Genomic DNA, 23,721 nt, shown 5'->3' on the forward strand with positions numbered 1-23,721 from the left:
AGCAGACCCTTAAGAACATAACATAAGAACGGCCATACCGGGTCAGACTAAAGGTCCATCTAGCCCAGTATCTTGTCTACTGACAGTGGCCAATGCCAGTTGCCCCAAAGGGAGTGGACCTAACAGGTAATGATCAAGTGATCTCTCTCCTGCCATCCATCTCCACCCTCTGACAAACAGAGGCTAGGGACACCATTCCTTACCCACCCAGGCTAATAGCCATTAATGGACTTAATCTCCATGAATTTATCCAGTTCTCTTTTAAACGCTGTTATAGTCCTAGCCTTCGCAATCTCCTCAGGTAAGGAGTTCCACAAGTTGACTGTGCGCTGCGTGAAGAAGAACTTCCTTGTATTTGTTTTAAACCTGCTGCCTATTAATTTCATTTGGTGACCCCTAGTTCTTGTGCCATCCTGGGGCTTCCCATTGACTTCCACACCAGTCATTACTCAGCCCTGTTGCATGTACATATGTAGGCAATAGCAGGTTTATTATATACATTTACTATAGGGAACAAGAATTGCCTTGTGGTCAGAAGTGAGGAATTTAAGTACTGGTTCTGCTCCTGGCTTTGCTCCTGATGTGTAGTAGGGTGTTGGCTGTCACTAAGGGCCAGGTTTTCAAAAAAGCTCAGCATGTTACGTTCTGAGCTCTTTTGAAAATATAGCCACGAGTATCACAATGGAAGCTGCTGCATTAAATGTGACCCTTATTTAGGTGCCTATATAGGATCCAAGCCCTTGAAAATCTGATCCCGATTGTGGGTGCTGACCTCTTCTGAAAATCTAGCTTTTTGTGACTGTCTTGGTTTCCCCATGTAATACTTCACAGGGTGTTATGAGGGTTAAGTAACTGTTTGTAAAATGCTTTGAGATTCTGCTTTATGATTAAAGGAATTATTAAATGCAAAGTGTTGTTTATGCTCAAAGTGACTTAGTTACAGTTGATCCAGGAAACATAAATGTGAACATCCCGACTCTTCTGTGGTTAACATCTCTACTTCCAAGTTGCATTAACACAGTATTTCCATATAATTCGAATATAAAGTGTACATTAAGGAATAAAATGCAAAACTTTCCTATGGATTGGTATTTTGACACTAGTGTTCAGTTGCATCTGCTCAAGACAAGTTATGGCACCATGATACTATTTTTTTTTTTTTTTTTTTTTTTTTGGAAGTATCTCATGCTGTCATGCTCTCTCGAGTGGCTCATGACTGAGTGTCTACCTCGGGGCAGACTGTCAGAAAACAAGGGCAGATANGGGGGGGGGGAGAAGAGCTAATTGATGGAGAAAGGGCAGAAGATAATAAAATGACATGGTAATAAAATAGGGCTGTCAATTAATCGCAGGTAACTCATGCAATTAACTCATGTAGATTAAAAAATTAATCACAATTAAAAAAATTAATTGCGATTAATTGCACTTATAAAAATATAATACCAACTGAAATTTATTAAATATTTTTGGATGTTTTTCTACATTTTCAATATTGATTTCAGTTACAACACAATACAAAGTGCACAGTGCTCACTTTATATTATTTTTGATTACAGATATATACACTGTAAAAATGATAAAAGAAATAGTATTTTTCAATTCACCTCATACAAGTACTGAAGTACAATCTCTTTAGCATGAAAGTGTAACTTACAAATGCAGATTTTTTTTTTTCTTTTGGTTACATAACTGCGCTGAAAACCAAAACAGTGTAAAACTTTAGAGCCTACGAGTCCACTCAGTCCAACGTCTTATTCTGCCAATTGCTAAGACAAACAGGTTTGCTTACATTGACGGGAGATACTGTTGCCTGCTTCTTATTTACAATGTCACCTAAAAGTGAGAACAGGCGTTCGCATGGCACTTTTGTAACCAGTATTCAAGGTATTTACGTGCCAGATATGTAAACATTTGTATGCCCCTTACATGCTTCGGCCACCATTCCAGAGGACATGCTTCAGTGCTGACGATGCTCGTTAAAAAAGTTTGTCAATTAAATTTGTGACTGTACTTCTTGAGGGGAGAATTGTATGTTTCCTGCTCTGTTTTACCCGCATTCTGCATATATTTCATGTTATAGCAGTCTCGGATGATGACCCAGCACTTGTTTGTTTTAAGAACACGTTAGCAGATTTGACAAAACGCAAAGAAAGTGCTGATGTGAGATTTCTAAAGATAGCTACAGCACTTGACCCAAGGTTTAAGAATCTGAAGTACCATCAAAAATCTGAGAGGGCTGAGGTGTGGCGCAAGCTTTCAGAAGTCTTAAAAGAGCAACACTCCTATGTGGAAACTGCAGAACCCAAACCACCAAAAAAGAAACTGAACCTTCTGCTGGTGGCATTTGACTCAGATGATGAAAATAAACATGCATCGGTCCTCGCTGATTTGGATAGTTGTCAAGCAGAACTCCTCATCAGCATGGAAGCATGAAGGGACCTATGAATCTTTAGTGCATCTGGCATGTAAATATCTTGCAACGCCAGATACAACAGTGCCATCTGGATGCCTGTTCTCACTTTGCAGGAGATAATGCTGCCTGCTTCTTGTTTACAATGTCACCTGAAATTGTAACTAACCTTGTTTGTTTGAGTGATTGGCTCACCAAGAAGTAGGACTGAGCGGACTTGTAGGGTCTAAAATTTTACATTGTTTTATTTTTGAATGCAGTTTTTTTTAACATAATTCTACATTTATAAGTTCAACTTTCTTGACAAAGAGATTGTATTACGGTACTTGTATGAGGTGAATTGAAAAATACAAATTTTTTGTTTTTTACAGTGCAAATATTTGTAATAAAAAATAAATATAAAGTGATCACTGTACACTTTGTATTCTGTGTTGTAACTGAAATTAATATTTTAAAAAATATAGTAAATATCCAAAAATATTTTAAAATAAATGGTATTGTTGTTTAACAGCGCGATTAATCGCGATTATTTTTTTTAAACGCTTGACAGCCCTATAATAAAATAAAAAAGTTGACCCATCATGAGGAAAGAGCCCCAGAAAATCAAAACAATACAAGAAAAGTGGGAATTCTTTATGTGGAGTAAACCACACTAATATAATTTATCCATGGCTTTCCCCAAGATTTTAGGGAAGGGCAGGAGGCCAGTCATCAAGAGAATTGTGTGAGCCCCAAACATGAAATTTGAAAATGAAATTGCTTAAATTGTTCTTTTGTGTTATTTTAATCTAAATTGAAGTTTATAAGAGCATGTATTTGGAGGAGGGATGTGTGATTTTATTACAACACATCTATATCAGAATCCAGACCCTCGTGTTAGGTGCTGCACAAACCTAGAAATGGTCCCTGCCACAAGAAACATACACTCTAATAAAATAGTAAACTATGTATTTATTAACCATCTTCCTCTGGTGGTGTACCTAATACCAATGACAATCAACTGATTTGTTTTTTTCCTATATTACGAACAGTACAAATAGTGACATCTGTGCCACTGCAGAATCGAGTGCTAGTGTTCTTGATGGTTATTAATTGTTTAGAAGTATTGCTAAATACCCTTACTTTAAGAATAATTTGGGGGAAACAGGTCAGAGCCGGTCTTTTTCCTTCTGAGAGAGTGTGTTGTCCTTGTGAATGCAGACAGTTCAGTCTGGATCTGCCTGATTTTATTTGGAAAGTAATACAGAATTTCCTTACAATTGAAGACACTTGAATCAGCCACTGAGTAAATGCAATGTAGATGAACCAAACTATTTTCCTCTCAAAACAGATCCACTGATTGAAACTTTGCAGATATTATCATGGAGGCAAAACCCCTCTATTTTGACTTCTGTACAGCCACACCATTGGACTTAAAAAATCTTTGCAGTTGGTCAGTCAGATTCAAATTGCAGCTTCTGCTACTGGTGCTCAAGCTTTCTTTCCTCCTGCCTGAGTTTGCATAGTTCATTCATAAACCAGAGTGATTTGGAAAGACAGACTTTGGGAGGAAGGTGCCTTGGGGCTATTCTATGGATATTTGAGGCCAAAAAATCATCATAAACTCTTACCAAACAATGGAATGTTCTGTCACAAGGACAATATTCTTCCTCAAACTTCCCTAGAAATGCTCTGGTACCATCAACCTTAGAGGGCCTGGTCAGATGATCAAAACAAATCCCTGACCCTGACAGGAGAGGTGTGCCACAACCTTAAATTACATGAGTGAATAGCTTGATGATGACTTGGGGGAAACTTCCAAATATTAAACCTCCAATCCTATCCCAAACATAAGATCCCGAGCATGGCCAGCTGTATGACCTGAACCAACATATTGGGCGCTCTGGTTTCATAAATTTTCTTGGGAGATTTCTCAAGCTTAAGTGCTTCAGGAAGTGATGTCTGTGATTCATTATATGACATTTTTCTCCTTTGAGAACTAATGCCCCAATGTGGATCAGATTGAATATGCAACTTTCTAAACTAAATTAGCAGTAAACAGGAATTGCCGTGATCTCATCAATTTCACAGCCACCCAATGGGGTTTTGAACAGCAGCAAGTAACTGGCTGGAGTCTTATTTCACTGTGTGGCAATACTAGAATACTAGTTTTTGGGGGATGGGGAAGGAAGAGAGCAGTCATTCTCCCCCAACAGTAATTGTCAATGGGGCTCTCAAGGTTCCAGATGGCCGCAGAGTAAGATATGTGATACTCTGGTCAGTGTCACAACTAATATTCAGAATGGCTATTGGTAGCTGTGAAACTAGTCAGATCTTGCCATCACTTGCCACCTAGGAAAGCTGTGAATGGCAGCAGAGGTACCAATATGATCTGAGGGGGAAGTTGCAAAAATGGGAAGAGGTGAAAGGAAGTTACTTTGAAGCTTTCTGTTCTTTTTCAGCAGCGAGGATGGGAAGGGAAAGAGACTGGAAGTTCTCCCTTTGCAGTGGTTGGTGATGGTGTGGAAGAGGGAGATACACTGTAACTTAACTATTTTTTAAATAAACTGTGACCTTTAAAGGAGAACTACAAAATAAAAGCAAACTAGATTTGTGCCCTTGTTTGTTCATTAATGATGTATAAAAAGAGCCTGACAAACACCACCTTCCCAACATCCCAGCCAAATAAAATAATGCTTATTTTTTAACTTGAAAATATCAGGAGTGTAAAGTCTTCTTTTGCTTGTTTTTGTTTGTTTACCTTGAAGATTGTAACTTTGGGAGATTTTTCAGCCCTAAGTGAAGGGGACTGGGTGTTTGTTAAATAGGATTTAATGAAATCAGAATTTTAATTTTGGATAAAAATGACTACTTCTCTTTCAATTAATACATTTTCAGTGTTTCTCTGATGTTATAATCCCACCACTTTTCCAGTTGCTTCCTGGGTAGATAGTCCTGAATTTTAGAGCTGATTGAAAAATAGCTATAAAAATTGTGGAAAATGTGTCCCATTTTTTCTATTGAAATTTGGAAAATTTTGACCGTCTTTACTGAATTTTGAATGTGTGTGTTTAACAACAACAAAAAATAATTCAGACTATTTTTATACACCAAAAAGAAGCCAATAAGGTCAAAAGTTCAAACTCACCTTTCGCAATCACTAATATTGAAGTTTAAAATTAGTCATATAGATATAAATTATTTTTAAATATATAGTTTAAAATGTATTTGAACTAATTTCACAAAAATGGCATTGTAATTGTCTTTGCTATTAAGAACTCTGTAGGTGGTTTTTTATCTTAAGCAGACAAGCCAGCACTTGCATTCAAGTATTAAAATACTTAGTAGCTGTAAGAATACCTTGGCCTTCAGTTACCATGCACTTTTTTTTAAAGTCAAAGAATTCAGCCATAAGAAAAATAAAATAAAAGGAAGACTGTTTCCTTTTAGCTTTGAAAGTGTTGTTTTGCTTTTTAAAATACAAAATATTTTCACTATAAAACAAAACAAACCCACACAAATTATAGAATTTGGCTCTGTATTCAGCCAATCCATGCATACATAGATAAGCTCTAGCACTAAACCTCTTTTTATTGGAGGTTCACATCTGAGTGATTGAGAGCTAGGAAATGGTGAAGATTTCACAAAAATGTCTTAAGTAGTGTTCCATTCAACTCACAGGCATCTCAAACATACTCTCCATAGTCGTGCAGGATAATTGAAAGTGGGGACTATTTGAGGTTATAACATTGCCTGGGCTAATAAATTCTAAAGTTGAAAGCAGAGGTGTATGAGCCTAGGAGACAATGATTATAAGTTATGCTTTAATAGATCATTGAATGCATATCTAGCCAAATATTTTAATTAATTATAACAGCAAGAAGACCAAAAAATGCCACATGGCTCAGATAGTAAAGGAGATGGTGAGACGCACAAAGACGTCCTTTAAAAATCAGAAGTCAGATCCTACTGAGGAAAATAGAAAGGTTCATAAAGTCTGGCAAGTCAAGTGCAAATGTATAATTAGGCCTAAAAAGGCTATAAAGATCAACTAGTAAGAGTCACAAAAAACAATAACAATTAAAAAAAATAAAATAAAATTTAGAAGCAGAAAGCCTGCCAAACAATCAGTGGGGACACTAAACAATCAAACTGCTAAAGGAGCATTCAGATAAGGCCACTGTGGAGAAGCTAAATTAGTGATACTCAGAACTCAGTGGCTCAGGAGCCAAATTAGCATAGCAATCAAGGTTACCCAAAAGAACCACAGTAGTGTGAATTCATTATTTAATTTACTATATCTATCTATCTATCTCTATATAGAAATATATATATAAATTTTGCAGTCATTTTACTGTGAGAATAATATATATAATTCTCACAACAAAATGACTGCAAAATGTTATATATATTTCTATATAGAGATATATAGTAAATTAAATAATGAATTCACACTACTGTGGTCATTTTGCTCACATCAGAATGACGCCCCAAGTATTCTACATTTGGTTAATAAGATAGCCAAAGCATCCTGATCGGTTAATAATTAAATCACACAGTGTTTTAATATCATGTGCTGCAAAGAGCCACAGGAGACGCATTAAACAGCAACTTATGGCTCCCAAGCCTCAATCTGAGTATCACTGAGCTAAATGAATTCTTTGCAATGGTTGTCACTGCAGAGAATATGGAGGAGATCCCTACACTCAAATCATTCTTTTTAGGTGACAAATCGAAACAACTGTCCTGGATTGCAGAATCAATAAAGGAGGTTTTGGCACATTGATAAATTAAACAGTAATAAGTCATCAGGACCAGATGGTGTTCACCCAAGTTTTCTGAAGGAACTCAAATATGAAATTGCGGAACTACCATTGGTGGTATGTAATCCATTGCTTAAATCAGCCTCTATACCAGTTAGCTGGAGGGTAGCAAATGTAATGCCGATTTTTAAAAAAGGTTCTAGAGGCAATCCTGGCAATTACAAGCTGGTAAGCCTAACTTCAGTACCAGGCAAATTGGTTGAAACTATAGTAAAGAACAAAATTATGGGACACATTGATGGACATGATATGTTGGGGAAGAGTCAACATGGCTTTTGTAAAGGGAAATCATGCCTCATCAATCTATTAGAATTATTTGAGGGTGTCAGCAAGCACACAGATAAGAGTGATCCAGTGGATATAATGTACTTGGACTTTTGACAGGGTCCCTCATCAAAGGCTCTTAAGCAAAGTAAGCAGCCATGGGATAAGAGGGAAGGTCCTCTCATTGATCAGTAACTGGCTAAAAGATAGGAAACAAAGGCTAGGACTAAATGGTCAGTTTTCACAGTGGAGAGAGGTAAATAGTGGGACCGCCAAGGATCTGTACTGGGACCAGTGCTGTTCAAAATATTCATAAATGCTCTGGAAAAAGTTTGTAGAAGACACAAAATTACACAAGATAGTTGAAGTCCAAAACTGACTGTAAAGAGTTACAAAGGGAACTCAATAAAGGCAGTGACTGGCAACAAAATGGCAGATGAAATTCAGGGTTGAAAAGTGCAAAGAAATACACCTTGGAAAACATCCCAACTATACATACAAAATGATGGGGTTTAAATTAGCTGTTACCATTCAAGAAAAAGATCTTGGAATCTTTGTGAATAGTTCTCCGAAAACATCTGCTCAATGTGCAGTAGCAGTCAAAAAAACAAAACAAAACCCCAAACCCAACAGAATGTTAGGGACCATTAGCAAAGGGCTAGATAAAACAGAAAATATCATAATGCCACTATATAAATCCATGGTAAACCCACACTTGAATACTGTGTGCAGTTGTGGTCACTCCATCTTAAGGAAAAGGGGCAGAGAAGGGCAACAGAAATGATTAGGGTTATGGAACAACTTCCATATGAGGAGAGATTAAGACGACTGGGACTGTTCAATTCAGAAGAGAGACAACTAAGTGAGGGATTTGATACAGGTCTATAGAATCTTGAATGGAGTGGAGAAAGTGAATAAGGAAGTGTTATTTATAGTTCACATAATACAAGAACCAGGAGTCACCCAATTAAATTAATAGGCAATATATTTAAAACAAGCAATAGGAAGTAAGTCTTCAGTCAACACATAGTCAACCTGTGGAACTTCTTGTCGGGGGATGATGTAAAAGCCAAAAATATAACTGGGTTTAAAAAAAGAATTGGGTTCACAGAGGATGGGTCCATTGATGCCTAGTAGCCAAGATGTTCAGGGATGCAACCCCATGCTCTGAGGGTCCCTAAACCTGTGACTGCCTGAATCTGGGACTGGACTGCAGAGGATGAATCACTCGCTAATTGCCATGTTTTGTTCATTCCCTCTGGAGCATCTGGCACTGGCCACTGTTAGCAGGCAGGATTCTGAGCTAGATGGACCATTGCCTTGACCCAGATAAATTAAAATTCAGTAACACTAAAATCCGTACCCAGAGTACAGCAAATGATGCTGAATTGCGTTATTGTTACAGTAAGCAGTTCAAGTTCATACTGGTTAAATAGTCATATGATCTTCCTTCTGTCCTAAGCGTCATCTATATTATGTTTGAGTAATGTCCTCAAGTAATATTCTCAGGGACACTGAATAAACACAGGTTACAGATAAGGACAGATATCATTATTAATATATTTTTCATTCTGGGCATTAAATATGAATAGTTAATACAAACAAGCTGAATTTATGTGCATAGAGATTAATATAAAGGCAGATATATTGGCTAAAGAAAAATGAGTTGTAAAGTATACCTCAATTTACAAATAACTTACTTACTTATCTGCTATAATTTAGAGAGAACAGTATTTCTAATTAGATTAGTCAGAATCAAGTTTCTCAATATTTTTCCTAGAGATTGAGAGTCTTTAGTAAATTTTGTTAGCGGTCTCGCATCTAATTGTTGCCCAGAAGAGATTCTATTCTAGAATGCCTTCGTTTTTCAGGGAAGAGGATAGAGGCTTCTAGAATACAGGGACCCCCTGGTGCCAACTGGCAAAGGGCCCAACGGTACATAAAGTTTTATAGGGATCCCCAGGTCAGATATATGCATAATATGTCACTGAAGGGTGACGTGAGATCTCAACGGAGAGCCAGTAGCCCACTAGTCGTCATAATCTTGTAAAATGTAGCTATTCTAAAAATTATGTTCTTAAGGTTTTGAAGTTTAGGCAGGTTACCAGGCGGTGATACACCTCAAAAACAGGAGGTAACAAGCACCTATCTCCCTGTCTGGACATTTGTGTATTGTTTATTGTATGCCTAGCTGCATACTGAGCCAGGTGCAAACTAAGAAATTTTGAAATTTACAAGAAAGGAAATCTGCAGAATGAAATAAACAACACGGTGGTGTCCTGTTTATGAATAAAAACTAAGGATTGTCATGATATATCTTGGCATGCAAAGGAACACACTGAGTCCTTCACCTTGGAGGCAAGCTGACAGTGTGCTTGTGTCAGTGGTTTTCAAACTGCATGTCCAGCCAAGGGGAGCTGGGGGGTATGGGGGAGGGAGTGTCTGTGCTTGCCGGAACCAGCCAAGGGGAGCTGGGGGGAAGGGGGGGGAGGGGAAGTGTCTGTGCCTGCCGGCGAGAGCCACACCGAGCTGCTTGCACACCTCTGCCTAGGAGCTGGACCTGCTGCTGGCCACTTCTGGGGTGCAGCGCAGTCCGCAGTGCCGGGACAGGCAGGAAGCCTGCCTTAGCACCTGTGCTGCGCTGCTGACCGGGAGCTGCCTGAGGTAAGCCTGTGCCCCAAGCCTGCACCTCAATCCCTTGCCCCAGCCCCCCCAAACCAGAGCCCCTTCCTGCACCCCAAACCCCTCATCCCTGGCCCCAGCCCAGAGCCCTGCCCCCTCGTACCCCTGCCCCAGCCCAGACCCCCCCACACACCCCAACCACTCATTCCCAGCCCCACCCCACAGCTCTCACCCCCGCACCACAACCCTTTGCCCCATCCCTGAGCCCCTCTCACACCCCAAACCCTTCATCCCCAGCTCTGTTGGGTCATGGGCATTAACAATTTTCTTCACCTGGGTCGCCAGAAAAAAAGTTTGAAAACCACTGCTCTAAAACACATGAGAGTATCTTATTAATTAGGTCTCAGCTCTAGAATGCCTGCTTTGATTTTATGTTATATGTATCCATTTGTCCCCAATACTTCTGTTTGCTACTACTTGAATCTCTGTGCTTTGTTAAATAAACTTATATTTGATTTCACAATAAACATATCTGTGTTCTGTGTTACCTGGAGCAGTGATCTGAGGTGGAACTGGTAAGCTGGGTGTACTGTTTCATTGGAAGCAGTGAATCTATGAATACTGCGAGCATCGAGAGGACCAGGGGCTGGACACTCCAGAGGAAGGCTTAGAGGACTTGGAGGTTGGAGTGTGCCAATCATTATACTGTAGAGTCACTGCGGGGTCTGGGAGGCCCAAAGGAGAGTACTTGTTTTGCCTGGGGTGGATGCAGTTGGGGAGCTGACCCCTGGAGGCCCAGACAAAGCTTCCTCATGCTAAGGGCAAGTGGTAGCGAGGTGCCTCACAGCCTGGGGAAGAATCACAGCATCAGTGTACCCCTTCTATCCCCCCATTGAAATCCTTTTTTGAGAGTAATAATGATAATTTTTGCTTTCCTGCCCTCCGTGTACCACCAGTCTGGTAAAGAACAAAATACCAAGTGACTTTTTTAAGAGCACTTCCTCTGCCTGTCTAGCTGCTGATATGATTGTTTATCTCTGTTTCAGTGACTTAAAATTAATGGCTTTTGTGTGCATTTATTCATGGTACTTGAATAGCGATCTTCTTGCAATGCATCAGGCCTGTTCAATGAACTGTTCCTGCTTTCAGTAGGTCAGGAATCAGCTGCTCAAGAAATGAGGTCAAATCACCTCCTTCATCTCCCCCTGGGAGTCAAACCATTTCTTTTCTCTTTGATTTGGAGTTTGATTCTGGAGTTCAAGCTTATTAGTCAGAGAGCTTTGTTACCTTTTGTAGACATGCATGGAGCCTGAGGAAAAAAATAAAATCAATTTTCTGCTTGTGTGTCTGAGTAGAGGCATCAGCATTAGAAGTTTTAGTTTTAGTGGAGTCTACAAGAGTTTCCAGTGTTGTTACCTAGGCTGATAGTATACAATTTCCCATCTCCAGCAGCTTGTGCAATATTAGGACTTACTTTAAAATCAATGGACATTTTCTATCTAATTTTTCCATCAACAGAAGCAAGAACTGTTGCTGCTTCAGAGCAAGGTGGCAGGTTCATTTGACCCACAAAAGGCTCTTTTGCTTTCTAAAAGTTCTGAAAGCTTCTTTTTTAATCTTAGCTTGCCTAAAGTTTGATCTGTAGTTCAATCACTTAACTTTTTGATGAGGTTTGCTGAAGAACTGCTAAATTCCCTGGATGTTGAAAGAACAATAGGTAGCTAATCAAAACTATCCTCTTTCCATATGCTAGCTCTCTAACACCCTTTAAAGGTAATCTCTAAAAACTTGTCGAAAATAAAATATTAAAATATTTTTTGCTTGTGAATTCTTTGCTGTATGAATTGTAAGAAAGTAGCATTTATTGGGAGAAAATGCTATAGTCTGAAAAGCAGTACTGAAAAAAGCTCCATGTCTAGACAGTGTTTATTGCAACAAAATCTTGTTGTTTTGTAAGTATAAAGTCCCCTGTACTTGCTCCTAAAATTAGGAGACCTACAAAATCTGCCACAAAGAGACTGCAGGGAAACTCTGGAGTGCGGCTAATGTGATTCAATTTGCTAGCTTTTACCTCTGGAGACTAACTTCATTCAAGACATAGAGATAATAGATTGATGAGTGCTAGGAGTACTTGATGAGTACTATAGAATTGCCTTTAAATAAATCAAAAACACTAGTCTTTAAAATTTTTTCTTGTAAATTAGGCTAATCCTTTCAATTTGGGATAGTTAGCATTCTTGATGCAAAAGAGGCTCGGTACCACAACAGCATGATGGGTTGTACATCAGGATTGAGGTATTTTAATAGAGGTAAAAGTAAATACATGAATTTCACTTTCATTAGTGCTGAAGAATTTTTGTTGTTAGCATTGTTATGGCAATAAAAAGTTAATAATAGTACTTGATATGAAGTCTCTGGAAAGGGACTAATTTAAAATAGTTTCTCTTTTCTTTTTTCTTTTCTTTTGATTCTGTATAGATTTTTTTTTTTAAATCTATCAGAATTGTTACCCTACCATTCATTGTCTAGAGATGTTGCTATCCACTTTAAAAACAAACAAACAAACAAACCAAAACCCTCCAGCAGCCCCTTCTAACATGGTAACCACTTCTCTGTGTGGTATTAAATTCCTTATAATAGAAATGAGAAAGTCGGCATGGCTTACTTAAGCTGAGTGTTAAATATTTTTGGAACATTAAATAGCAATACAAATCATGAGATATTATTAGAGGTGTTTATAACCACTAATATCTAATAAAATTAGCTAATATAGAAGCTGGCATATGAAGGATTATTCAACAAAAGTGAGAACTTTCATGAAATTGTTTAAAATAAGCGATCAAACTGAGTATACAATGGACTAGATGTCCATGGTATTATCATTCAAACTTGATGTTTATAATTTTGTTTTGTACATTAAATATATTATGCATTCATGTGCTTAAAAACCGTATTTCATAAAGATACCCAAGACCATAATCTTATTTCAGATTGTTGGTGCTTGTGTTCAGGCACAGTACATGCGTTACATGATCTGCAGGGATATGTGTGGTTTTCTGAGATAAGAATCTACACTGTTAACAATTTATTGCACAATAATTGCTAGCTAATTGTTTTTATTAAATACGATATTTGTGTTGAAAGACAAATTCATTTTTGAGATTGAGGCTGCATTAACTACTGACATGGGTGGTTGAGAAAGCATAACAGAAATGTTGGGTTCTTCAAATATCTTCCATGACATACATAAATATGAAACTTTTATTATTCATTATTGTTGGAATATAGTTGACATTCCGATAATAAAGCATTTTAGATAGTGGATATACTTGAGATAATGGTATAATTTCTGTTGTGCTCTTTGTTAGGAAGTGTGCCATTTTGGGATAGCTTGTCATTATACCTCCTGTTCAAGTAGTTTTTGTCATTCAGAGACTTCCACCTCACCAAACTAACATAAGAGGTTGTCTTTCTGTGTTTGGATGTAATGTTACATTTCCATTATAAAAAAGGAAGAGTGGATAAGAGAAGTAGTTACTTCTTCTAAAAACAGTCTGCACCCAGGACCAGAATAACCAAATATTGTTTAACACTTCAAAATATTCCAACAGACCACTTTGAACAGAAAGTCACCCATTATGCCAGTGTGGCTTTTTCACAGTATGGAAGGAATTGTCTGTTGTGTAGGGAAAATATTTGAGGCAGTATGCCCCACAACTTTTCCAGGTCTTGCAGTGCTTCTAATGCGCCGGGTCAAAACACATTGTGGACGCAGGACATAAAATTTGAGGTTTTTTACCCACGAAAGCTTATGCCCAAATAAATCTGTTAGTTTTTAAGGTACCACCGGACTCCTTGTTGTTTTTATAAAATTTCTAAAAAGCAAACCTTATGGGAAACCGCCTTTGATTGGCTGGCTCTTTCCTCATTTACCCGCATTTTGGGGAAAAGCAGCTAATAATGGATTCAGCAAGAACGAGGCAGAGCTCTCCTCTCTCTCCACTCCGCAATGTGACATTATTCTCCCAAGAGGCAAGGGGAAAAAAAGCAGCAGAAAGACCACAGCAGTTCAAGGAGGCTCCTCTACCTCCTTCCCTTTCTCTTTGAGCAACAGGTCAGTCTGCTTTCTGCTCCTCCTCCTTCCCTTCTCCCTGGCCTGAGACGAGGGCAGAGGTGAAGTTGGGGGCGGGCAGAATTGATGGGGGTTAGGTGGGGTGGAACAGTGGTTGGGACAGAATTCATGGAGGGCTGGAGGGAGCAGGATTGATTTGGGGATGGAATTAATTGCTGGCAGGGAGATGGGCAAATGTGGGGGTCGATCTTAGAAACTCCCACTTTTTTCAGACCACATTAAACATTGTGCCTGAGGCTTCTCTTAGACGGTTGTCTGCCATGCAGTGAGGGTCCTTTTGCCCCAGAGAATTTCTGCAAAATCAAGCATACTCCTGCTTCTTGTAAATGCTTATAGAAGGAAAAACAAGATATTCTGCTTTAGAAGTAATTTAGTGAGAATTTCTAGCTCGGCTTTCAAAAACAGGAAAAGAATCAATTATGTGTGTTTATGGATGTTACTGAAAATTGTACTTATTGTAACCAAAGTTGAAAATTCCTTCTTTTAGATCAGAAGATCTCACAAGGTTAGAATTTGTATCACTGAATATAATTCTTGCTAACAATACTTGTATAATTTGAATTGATGATCAGTTTAGAATTGTACTTTCCATTACAATCCAGTCTTGATATATAAATTTAAAAGTTAAACATATGTTTGCACTGACTGTGTGTGTATTATAAAATTATCTATTGGGCTGGAAATTTAACAGTTTTTAGAATGAGAGAACAGAAAATAACTTCACCCATAATGAAATAGTTATATCTGCCAACTATTCTTAACAAGGATACAAATCAATAAACATTTCTTGTGTCACTGCACAAGAGCCAAACTCAAGTGATTTGTTAGTATTGTCACAACCAAAGGTGGAGCTATAAAAAAAGTAGTCTCAAATATTTTTTTCAACTTTAATACTTTTTCCTTCATAATTTATAATAAGGTGCCAGGGTGGAATCCTATATATCTCCGAAAGAAATATTGCCAAAGTGGTAGGGTAGAGCACTTAATGTATGCTTCCCACTGAGCAATATGAAGAAATTTGCACAGTGCTCAGCAGTGTGAAGAACTCTCTAGACTGGTGCCAAATTGAGCATTGATGATTAGGGGAAAACAATTATCACCTGCACATAGGTGATGATGTGCTATGTAGTGAGACCAAATGATGTGCACAGTAGCCAGTTTTAGGATTTTAATTTAATCTTTTGTATGCAGTGTTGTTGTAGCTGTGTTGGTCCAAGGATATTACTGAAACAGTTTGGGCGAGGTAAAATCTGTTATTGGACCAGCTTCTGTTGGTGAGAGAGACAAACTTTTGAGCTTACACAACACAGAGCTCTTCTTCGCGTCTGGGAAATGTATTTAGAGTGTCACAGCTAAATACAAGGTGAAACAGATTGTTTAGTATAAGTAATTAACACACATTTCACCTTGAATAGTTCCTTGAAATATGTGTTAACTATTTATGCTAAACAATCTGTTACACCTTGTATTTAAAGGTGACCCTCTGAATACATTTCCCAGACATGAAGAAGAGCTCTGTGTTGTGTAAGCTCAAAAGTTTGTCTCTCTCACCAACAGAAGCTGGTCCAATAAAAGATATTACCTCACACACCGTGACTCCCTAGTTACTCTTTTTGGCAGCCTGGACTAGTGGCTACAGGAGAGTGCTTAAGCACTGCATTTGGAAGAAAAACCTGAGGACTGACACCATCACAAGGGCCAGCTATGACAGAAATGTGCCTGGAAATTCTAATAAAGCAATATCCCTCACAGGAAGGTGCTCAGTGCCTCATGTTGTGTAGTGGGCATAGTGTTCTTGCTGGCCTACCAAATCTATACACTGTTTGCTCTTGTCATCTTTAGTGAAAACAAAGGAACAAAGCTCACAGAGTTGCCAATTCTTGCAATATTTGGTGACTTTTTGAAAGTTTCCCATGATATCATGATTGCTGGCATCAAACACTCAGTTTTTCCCTTATACAAACAGGGCCGGCTCTAGCTTTTTTGCTGCCCCAAGCCAAAAAATTTTTGGCTATCCCCCTTCCCCCCCCGTGCTTTTTTTTTGGCTTTTACACATGTTTGCACTTTGCAGTTTTGTTTTGACTGTTTAAAATTTAAAAAAATGAAAACAGAGAATTTGTAGTTAGTGAAATAAAACAATTTCCTACTAGTGTAATTTTAACATTTAATTTTAACAAAAACACAACAACAAACAATTTGAGTTCAACTATACACTGTAATGAAAAATGTTAGTGTCTTCCAGTTTCTCATAAATTAAAAGAATTTATATGAACTGAATTTTTCTGGTTTTTATACTTGCGTAGTCTTTTAATAAGTCAGTGAAATCTAAATTTTTTGCAATAGTACTTTCAATTAATGCCAGTCCTGACATACGATTTTGAGACATGGTGGACCTCAAATAATTTTTTAGTAATTTCAGTTTTGAGAAACTGCGCTCACCAGAAGCCACTGATACTGGTGATGTTAAAAGAATGCGTAATGCTATAGCAGTGTTTGGAGTGAAAAAATAATTTCTTGCTATAAATTCTAATACTTTTAGAGGAGAAGTTTTAGGACTTATGAGCTCAGATAAAGCTATTAATTCATCATACAATTCTACTGCATTAATGTCAGCAGTGTTATCAGTACTGAGCGCTAAATGTAGGTCTTGGCACTGCTTCATGAGGTCTTCTTTGGAAAACTGATTTTTAATATTTCCAATATCGTATAAAAATTCGAAAGTTTCACAATGACCATGCAACTGACAAAATCTTTCTTCAATGGAAGTTATAGCTACATCCAAAATACAATAGAAACATTCAACTTTAAACCTTTCGTTTGGCTCGAGAATAGGATCATCATGAGCCTCATAACAAAACTGTCTTGTTTTTTTCCGAGGACGAATGAATTTTTGAGGTGCAAACGTTGGTTCAAAATCAAGATCCTTTGCTATTGTTGCTTCTTTGACAGTTTTTTCAAATCCTTCATCTGAATGGTATTTTTTTAAATATTCCAGCGTTTTATTCAAAATCATCTTTGCCTCGGATATGTCTATGGTTATGTTCTGCATAACTTTGCTGGTCAAATTAATTTGATTTAGAATATTGTGCCAAATAACTGTGCAACATGAAAATTGAAACTGCATCATTTTCTGAGCCAATGTTTCAGCTTCATGTTGAAATGAAGGATCATACGACAAGTCCTGGCTTATTTCTAATAGTGCATCGTAAATCTCGCCTGATGAATATCGGAATGCTCTAATAGCTTCTATCCTGCTTTCCCATCTAGTTTGACTCAGAGGTTTAAGTGTGAGTTTTTGTTCAAGATGCTTCTTCAAGACTGCCCAACAGTGTGTGGAAGCACTAAAAAAGTTGTAAATTGCTTGCACTGTGGTAAAATATGAAACGGCATCTTTAGATGATTTGGTGGCATCACTGACAACCAGATTGAGCGAATGCGCATGGCAAGGAATGAAAAAAGCTCGATTGTTTAAATTCAGTATTCTTTGCTGTACACCTGCATGTCGTCCTCGCATGTTTGAGCCGTTATCGTACCCTTGGCCGCGCATATTTTCTAAAGGTATTCCACAGTGTTCCAATCTCTGTAGAATTACATCTGTGAGGGCTTTCCCAGTAGTTTCATTCACTGGTATAAATTCTAGAAAGTGTTCACAAATTTTCACTTCTGCATTTTCATCAATTTTCAGAAATCGTAAAACTATTGACATTTGCTCGGTTTTGCTCAGATCTTGAGTACAATCAACTATAAGTGAGTAATATTTGGCATGTTTCAAATTGGATAAAATTTCATTACGCACTCCATTAGAAATTAATTCTATTATCTCATTTTGTGTATTTTTACCCAAATAATGGGTGTGAATCTCTCCATCTTTCACTCTTCGTACATGCTCAGCCATAACATTATCAAATTTTGCCAATAACTCAACCAATTTTAAGAAATTTCCATTGTTATTCTCATATAAAATATCCGAGGCTCCACGGAATGCGAGGCTAGGAAATTAATGATTGTCAGTAAACGTTCCAACACTGCTTGCCAACGTAGAATTTCTGAATTTAGTTGACGTTGCTGTACTGCATCGATTGTTGTACCGGTACGTAATCTGTTTGACAGCTCAATCCAATTTGTCAATGAGCGTAAATGATTTTTTGATGTTTCATGTTCTTTCAAATGCTGATGCAAATTTCGCCAGTCATTAAAACCTGCAGTGGCCATAAAAATGTCCGAGTTACAGAACAGTTTGCAGCAAAAACGAAAAACTACATCTTTGTTCTGTGAATACACTAACCACGATCTATTAATTTGTTCCCCATTTTTCATTTTTTTCTTCATACTGGATGGCATAAATCGACGATTTGACTCATTAAATGGATATTCAAATGTAGGATCTAGTTTTGAAGGACCTTTTTCACAATAATAATTCGCATTGTATCAGTAAATATTGTTGGCCATGTACTTGGATCTGATCCTATGTCAGTCTCTCCACCGTCCAATAATTGTTCTTCAGTTTTAGATTTGGATAACAGTTCTTCATTTCTGGACTCTTCAGCTGAAGTAGTAAATCTTTGGATGGATTGTGATTGTTCATCTTTATCAGTTGATAAAGGTAATCTTTGGTTGGATCGGTCTTCATCAGTTGATGAATAATCACCTTCAGTGCATTGCTTAGAGCTTTCTCCTTGATTGTCGACTTTTTTAAAATACTTTTTTGAAGTACGAGATAGTTTTTCTAATTCTTTTTGCCGTTTCTCTCTTTGTTGCCGGTAAGCAGCACCAGAAAGTCGTTTTCGTTTTTGTCCCGACATTTTAGCCCTATAACCACTGGCACCGACGCAAAACAGAAATTAGCGCAAATGGCGCCGATAGGGCAGCACAGTACACACAGGTAATCGTGATTTGAGTGACCATGTCACATGACATATTTTTCACGTCACACTCCTATTGTACTTGCCGTAGATAAGGCGCTAGTCATTGGGGCGAGAGAGCTCCCCACGAGCTTGGATACACACTGGACCCAGCCCTGCTGGCGTTTTCCCAGCGCTGAGGCCGCCCAGCTGGGAGCCCGAGGGGCATGCAGTGGAGAGAGCTCTGTGGCTGGAGGAGCCAAGGAAGAGGTGCTGGGCTTGCTGGACAGATGCTGCCCCTCTCTGCCAGGTTGCTTGCCCCCTGCAGGGGGGGAGGCAGAAGGAGACTCCAGGCACTGGAGTGCTGTGAGGGGCTGGGGAGGGAGGCAGCAGCCTCTGGGGCTCCAGCAGGCAGAAGCTCCCCAGGGGTCCTGGGGACCCTTCCACCTGGCCCGACTCTTACCTTGCTGCAGATCTGACCTGAGGTGGAGTCATCTCTGGTCACCGCCGCTCCCAGGGCAAGGGGTTGGGGCTGCTGCTGGATCCCAGCCCTGTTCATCCTTGGGCTTCGCCTTGGCTCTGGCACGAGCTGGGCTCAGCCCGGGCTGCCGCTCCGCTCCCCTCTCCCCTCCCCTGGCAGGAGGTGGCGCAGGGAGGAGGAGGAGGAGGCAGAGGCGGGGACAAGCCGAGGAGGAGCGGACCGCCCGGGCGCCATGTTCCCCCATCCTCTGCAGCTGGAGCAGGGCTGCGCTACCGGCTCCCGCCTGGGTGTGGGGGGTGGCCGCTGCCCGCGGGAGAGCGGCGTGAACAAGCCGAGGAGCAGTCCGTCCTCTGAAGCCGGGGCAGGGCCGTGCTACCGGCTCCCGCCGCTTTCCCGCTGTCAGTGCCCACCCCCCAGGCAGAGCTGGTAGCGCGGCCCTGCCCCGGCTGCAGAGGACGGGCCGCTCCTCGGCTTGTTCACGCCGCTCTCCCACGGGCAGTGGGAAGCGGGAAGCGGCCACCCCCCACCGCTCAGGCAGGCGCCGGTAGCACGGTCCTGCCCCGGCTTCAGAGGACGGGCCGCTCCTCGGCTTGTTCACGCCGCTCTCCTGCGGGCAGCGGCCACTTACCCCCCAGGCGGGAGCCGGTAACTCAGCATTTTGCCGCCCCATACATTTTGCCGCCCTAGGCACCAGCTTGTTTAGCTGGTGCTTAGAGCTGCCCCTGTATACAAACTGACTGCCTTCACATTGCAGGGGATAGCAGAGGGTTAGTGGAGTCCCTTTCTCAGCAGCCTCCAGGGAGGCCTGCCTTTATTTTTTTTATTTTTTATTTTTTATGGGGATGGGAGGCATGAGTTTACGATTGAATTTTATGCTTGAAATAATCAGACATACACAGGTTCAGGCAGTTGTCCCCTAAAACTCAAAATCTAGAAGGCAAATGAAAAAGCTATAATTTATTGGCTTAAAAATCATGATATATTTTAAAATAATCTCATGGGTTTTTTGGTTTTGACTCATGACTTTTGAATGCTTGGACCTGGTCATATTGCATCATGGTCAGAAGTCCATTGATGACTCAGTGTTCCTGTTGCTCCTGCAGAACTGAGCCTCTAGAAGATTGAAAGTAATTTCCAACCTCCACCAATTATCTGCTTTTCTAATTGGGAAACATTAGTGTTTCTAATGGAGCTTGATATTGACGTTGCTTTTCTTAGTTTACTTTATGCATTGGCATTATTGATATTGGCAAAGATCTAGACATAGTGTATTTTAACTGTTTGTATCACTTACTCACTTTTGCTAGCAGTAAAAATGATAAAACTGCTTGATAATTCAAATGACTACTTATAAAAGTTAAACATGATCTACAATTTTTATTTATTTACTAGTGGAGGTACAAAAGGATGGGGTTTTTTGGGGGCCATATTGCCACTTGCTATTGCTATCAGTTTTGTCTTTTTCTGTTTTATTCTTGTAATAAACAAAACCTTTTAAATATTCTTTCATTCTTGCTATTGTTTAGCCATTTTAACATATTTATATTCAAAATAATATTCAGCTTGCACAAATGAGTTTAAATTGAGCAAGAAATTGACGTATTATTAGGGTGTAATGACTCACATATAGGTAGTGGCCCACTAATGCAGATAGTGAAGCAGTAAATTTCAAAAAGTGTATACTCGCTCCTTGCCATCGCAAAACTAAGCAAATAGCACTTTTTTCTTAAGTTAATGCAATATAGAATTTTTGTTATTGTGAATCCAAGCTTTCATCTGGCCAGCTGGTTCATGTAGTACCAATCTTTTAATTACCCTACTCTTTTTGTCAAGTCCTTGCTCAACCAAGCCTTGGTGTTTTTCCTTTATACAACTTTTTGGCTTCTTGTCAGAGTTTCATCTACTTGTTTCTTTGGTTGTGTGTGTTGTTTCCCACATTTAATTTCTTCCTTTAGCTTAAGCTATGGAGGAGGACATCCATCACACTCGGAAACGGATCTTCTTCACAGACAGACATATGCAGCTTCTCATCAGCTTCCAGGATATGCTACCACCCACCATCCTACTGGTAAATGTCTATTGTATGAAAATCAGTTTAAATAACTGCTCGGTTAAATACTACATCTTTAAACTGATTAATTATATGGTCCTAAGGAGCCTGTAATGCAAGGTGTGGCAAAGGCTATTTCAAGAGTGAATTTACTATTTCAGCAATTTACTGAGCCTTCAACCATGAGTTTGTCATGAGTGCACAATGGGGAAGGTAACTAGAAAGTTCAGTGCTTCATAATCTGGTTTACTAGTTCTATGAGCTTTAAATTAAAAACAAAAAAGTCCTGATAAGTCCAAAGAAGTTTTTCTTTCAGATATTGAGCATCAAATTTTCAATGACTGTAAGTCCAATAAGTATCTAACTGTTAACCTATTCTACACGTAAGAGTCAAATATTCAGTTGGTCTCCAAAGCCAGCTGCTGAAATTGTGCCAACAATTTTTGTGCAAATCAGATACTTAGAAGCCTAATTCATGCAAGTTTGGACACACAATTGTTCTTACTAATTTGTGGAACCTTATGGTATAATTTTAAAGGCTAGCTAAAAATGTAGCTTTAAAATGTGGTAATAGTGAATGACTTATAAGTTAATGATGAAACCTAATTAGTCATCACTTCATAAAAATGTGAGCCTATCTTCTACAATCTAGATATCAACTTGTGTTGCATATGAAAGAAGAAAACGTCACAAAAAGAACAGTGGAACAAACCTGGAGGAGAGGGAAATGCATATCAAACTTAAAACTGATTAACTTTGCTTCCTATTAACATAGATTGAGTTATAGTATAGGATTTTAATATATGCCTGACCACTAGTAAATTAAAATTTTGAACAAATTTATTGTAGTTTTTTAACAGCAAGTGTTAACATTTCATACCTTTTTAAGCAAGGTGAAAGGCTTTGTAGTCTTTGGGTAGCAGTGTTATCTCTGACTTTGGATTGCTCTTAAATTTGTAATAGGAATTCATTGTGATTTGTATATTTGTTTTTTTCCAAGGTCTTTCTGGAATATTTGATACCAGTATGCACAGTGCTGGAAGTAACACTAAAGAAACTTCAGTTATGAACTTTCTCTCTGCAATTGAATCTCGCACTGCTCAGGCTGCTTCTTCAGGAGCTACCCTTTTACCACAATTCAGGGCTCCGTCATGGCAGACAGGTGATATTTTCTTAATTTTCAGCACACTTGTAAATTATTATATATGTGTTTATGTATTTAAAAGAGAGTTGTGGTGATGTAATAAATAAGACTGAGATGAGAATTCTTTCTTAAACTCCTCTCTTCATTATTCTTAACTTTGTGAAAAAATTTCCTCTTGAAACAATTTTTTTCATATTGGTGTTAGCCCAGTAGTGAATATTTCTTGAGTTTAAAAAAAAAAAAGCTTTTCAGCCACTTTTGAATTTTGCAGTTATGAAAAAATGCACGTCTTCCACATCCATTTTATTTTGCAGTGTTATAACCCAACCCAAGCTTTTCATTCAAATTTTCAAAATTGGCAAAACAAATATGGTCAGACCAATGGTCCACCTAATCCAGTATCCTGTCTTCTGATCGTGGCCAACCCCAGATGCTTCAGAAGGAATGAACAGAACAGGGCAGATTTGAGTGATGTTGTCTATTTCCAGATTCTAGCAGTTGGAGATTGAGGGATACCCGAAGCATGGGATTGCATCTGTGACTATCTTGGCTAATAGCCATCGATGGCCCTATTCTCCTTGAATTTATCTAATTCTTTTTTAAACCCAGTTTATACTATTGGCCTTCACAACATCCCCTGGCAACAAGTTCCACAGGTTGACTGTGCATTGTGTGAAGCAGTTGTTCTTTTTGTTTGTTTGATACCTGCTGCCTATTAATTTCAGTGGGTGACCCACTAGTTCTTGTGCTGTGTTATGTGAAGGGGCAAATAACAGTTCCCAGTTCCTTATTTACTTTCTCCATACCACTCATATCCCCCTTTAGTCATCTCTTTTCTAAACTGAACTGTCCCAGCCTTTTTAATTTTTTCTCATATGGAACAGCTTCTAGACCCCTAATAATTTTTGTTGCTTTTCTCTGTACCTTTTCCAGTTCTAATATATCTCTTTTCAGGTGGGGTGCCTCTGAATTTCA

General features: G+C 38.9%; 1 protein-coding gene across 2 annotated transcripts in view; it reads left to right on the forward strand.

The window, feature by feature from the left end:
- The window catches only part of QSER1 (glutamine and serine rich 1), an 82,871-nt gene that overhangs the window by 6,291 nt on the left and 52,859 nt on the right, over nucleotides 1-23,721 (forward strand). For both annotated transcript variants that reach the window (XM_034769925.1, XM_034769924.1), the window contains exons 2-3: nucleotides 21,508-21,620; nucleotides 22,603-22,764. In XM_034769925.1, coding sequence (XP_034625816.1) covers nucleotides 21,508-21,620; nucleotides 22,603-22,764 — 275 coding nt within the window. The remainder of the gene's footprint in view (nucleotides 1-21,507; nucleotides 21,621-22,602; nucleotides 22,765-23,721) is intronic.

This window comes from Trachemys scripta, chromosome 4 (genome assembly GCF_013100865.1).
Source record: "Trachemys scripta elegans isolate TJP31775 chromosome 4, CAS_Tse_1.0, whole genome shotgun sequence".
NCBI lineage: Eukaryota > Metazoa > Chordata > Testudines > Emydidae > Trachemys > Trachemys scripta.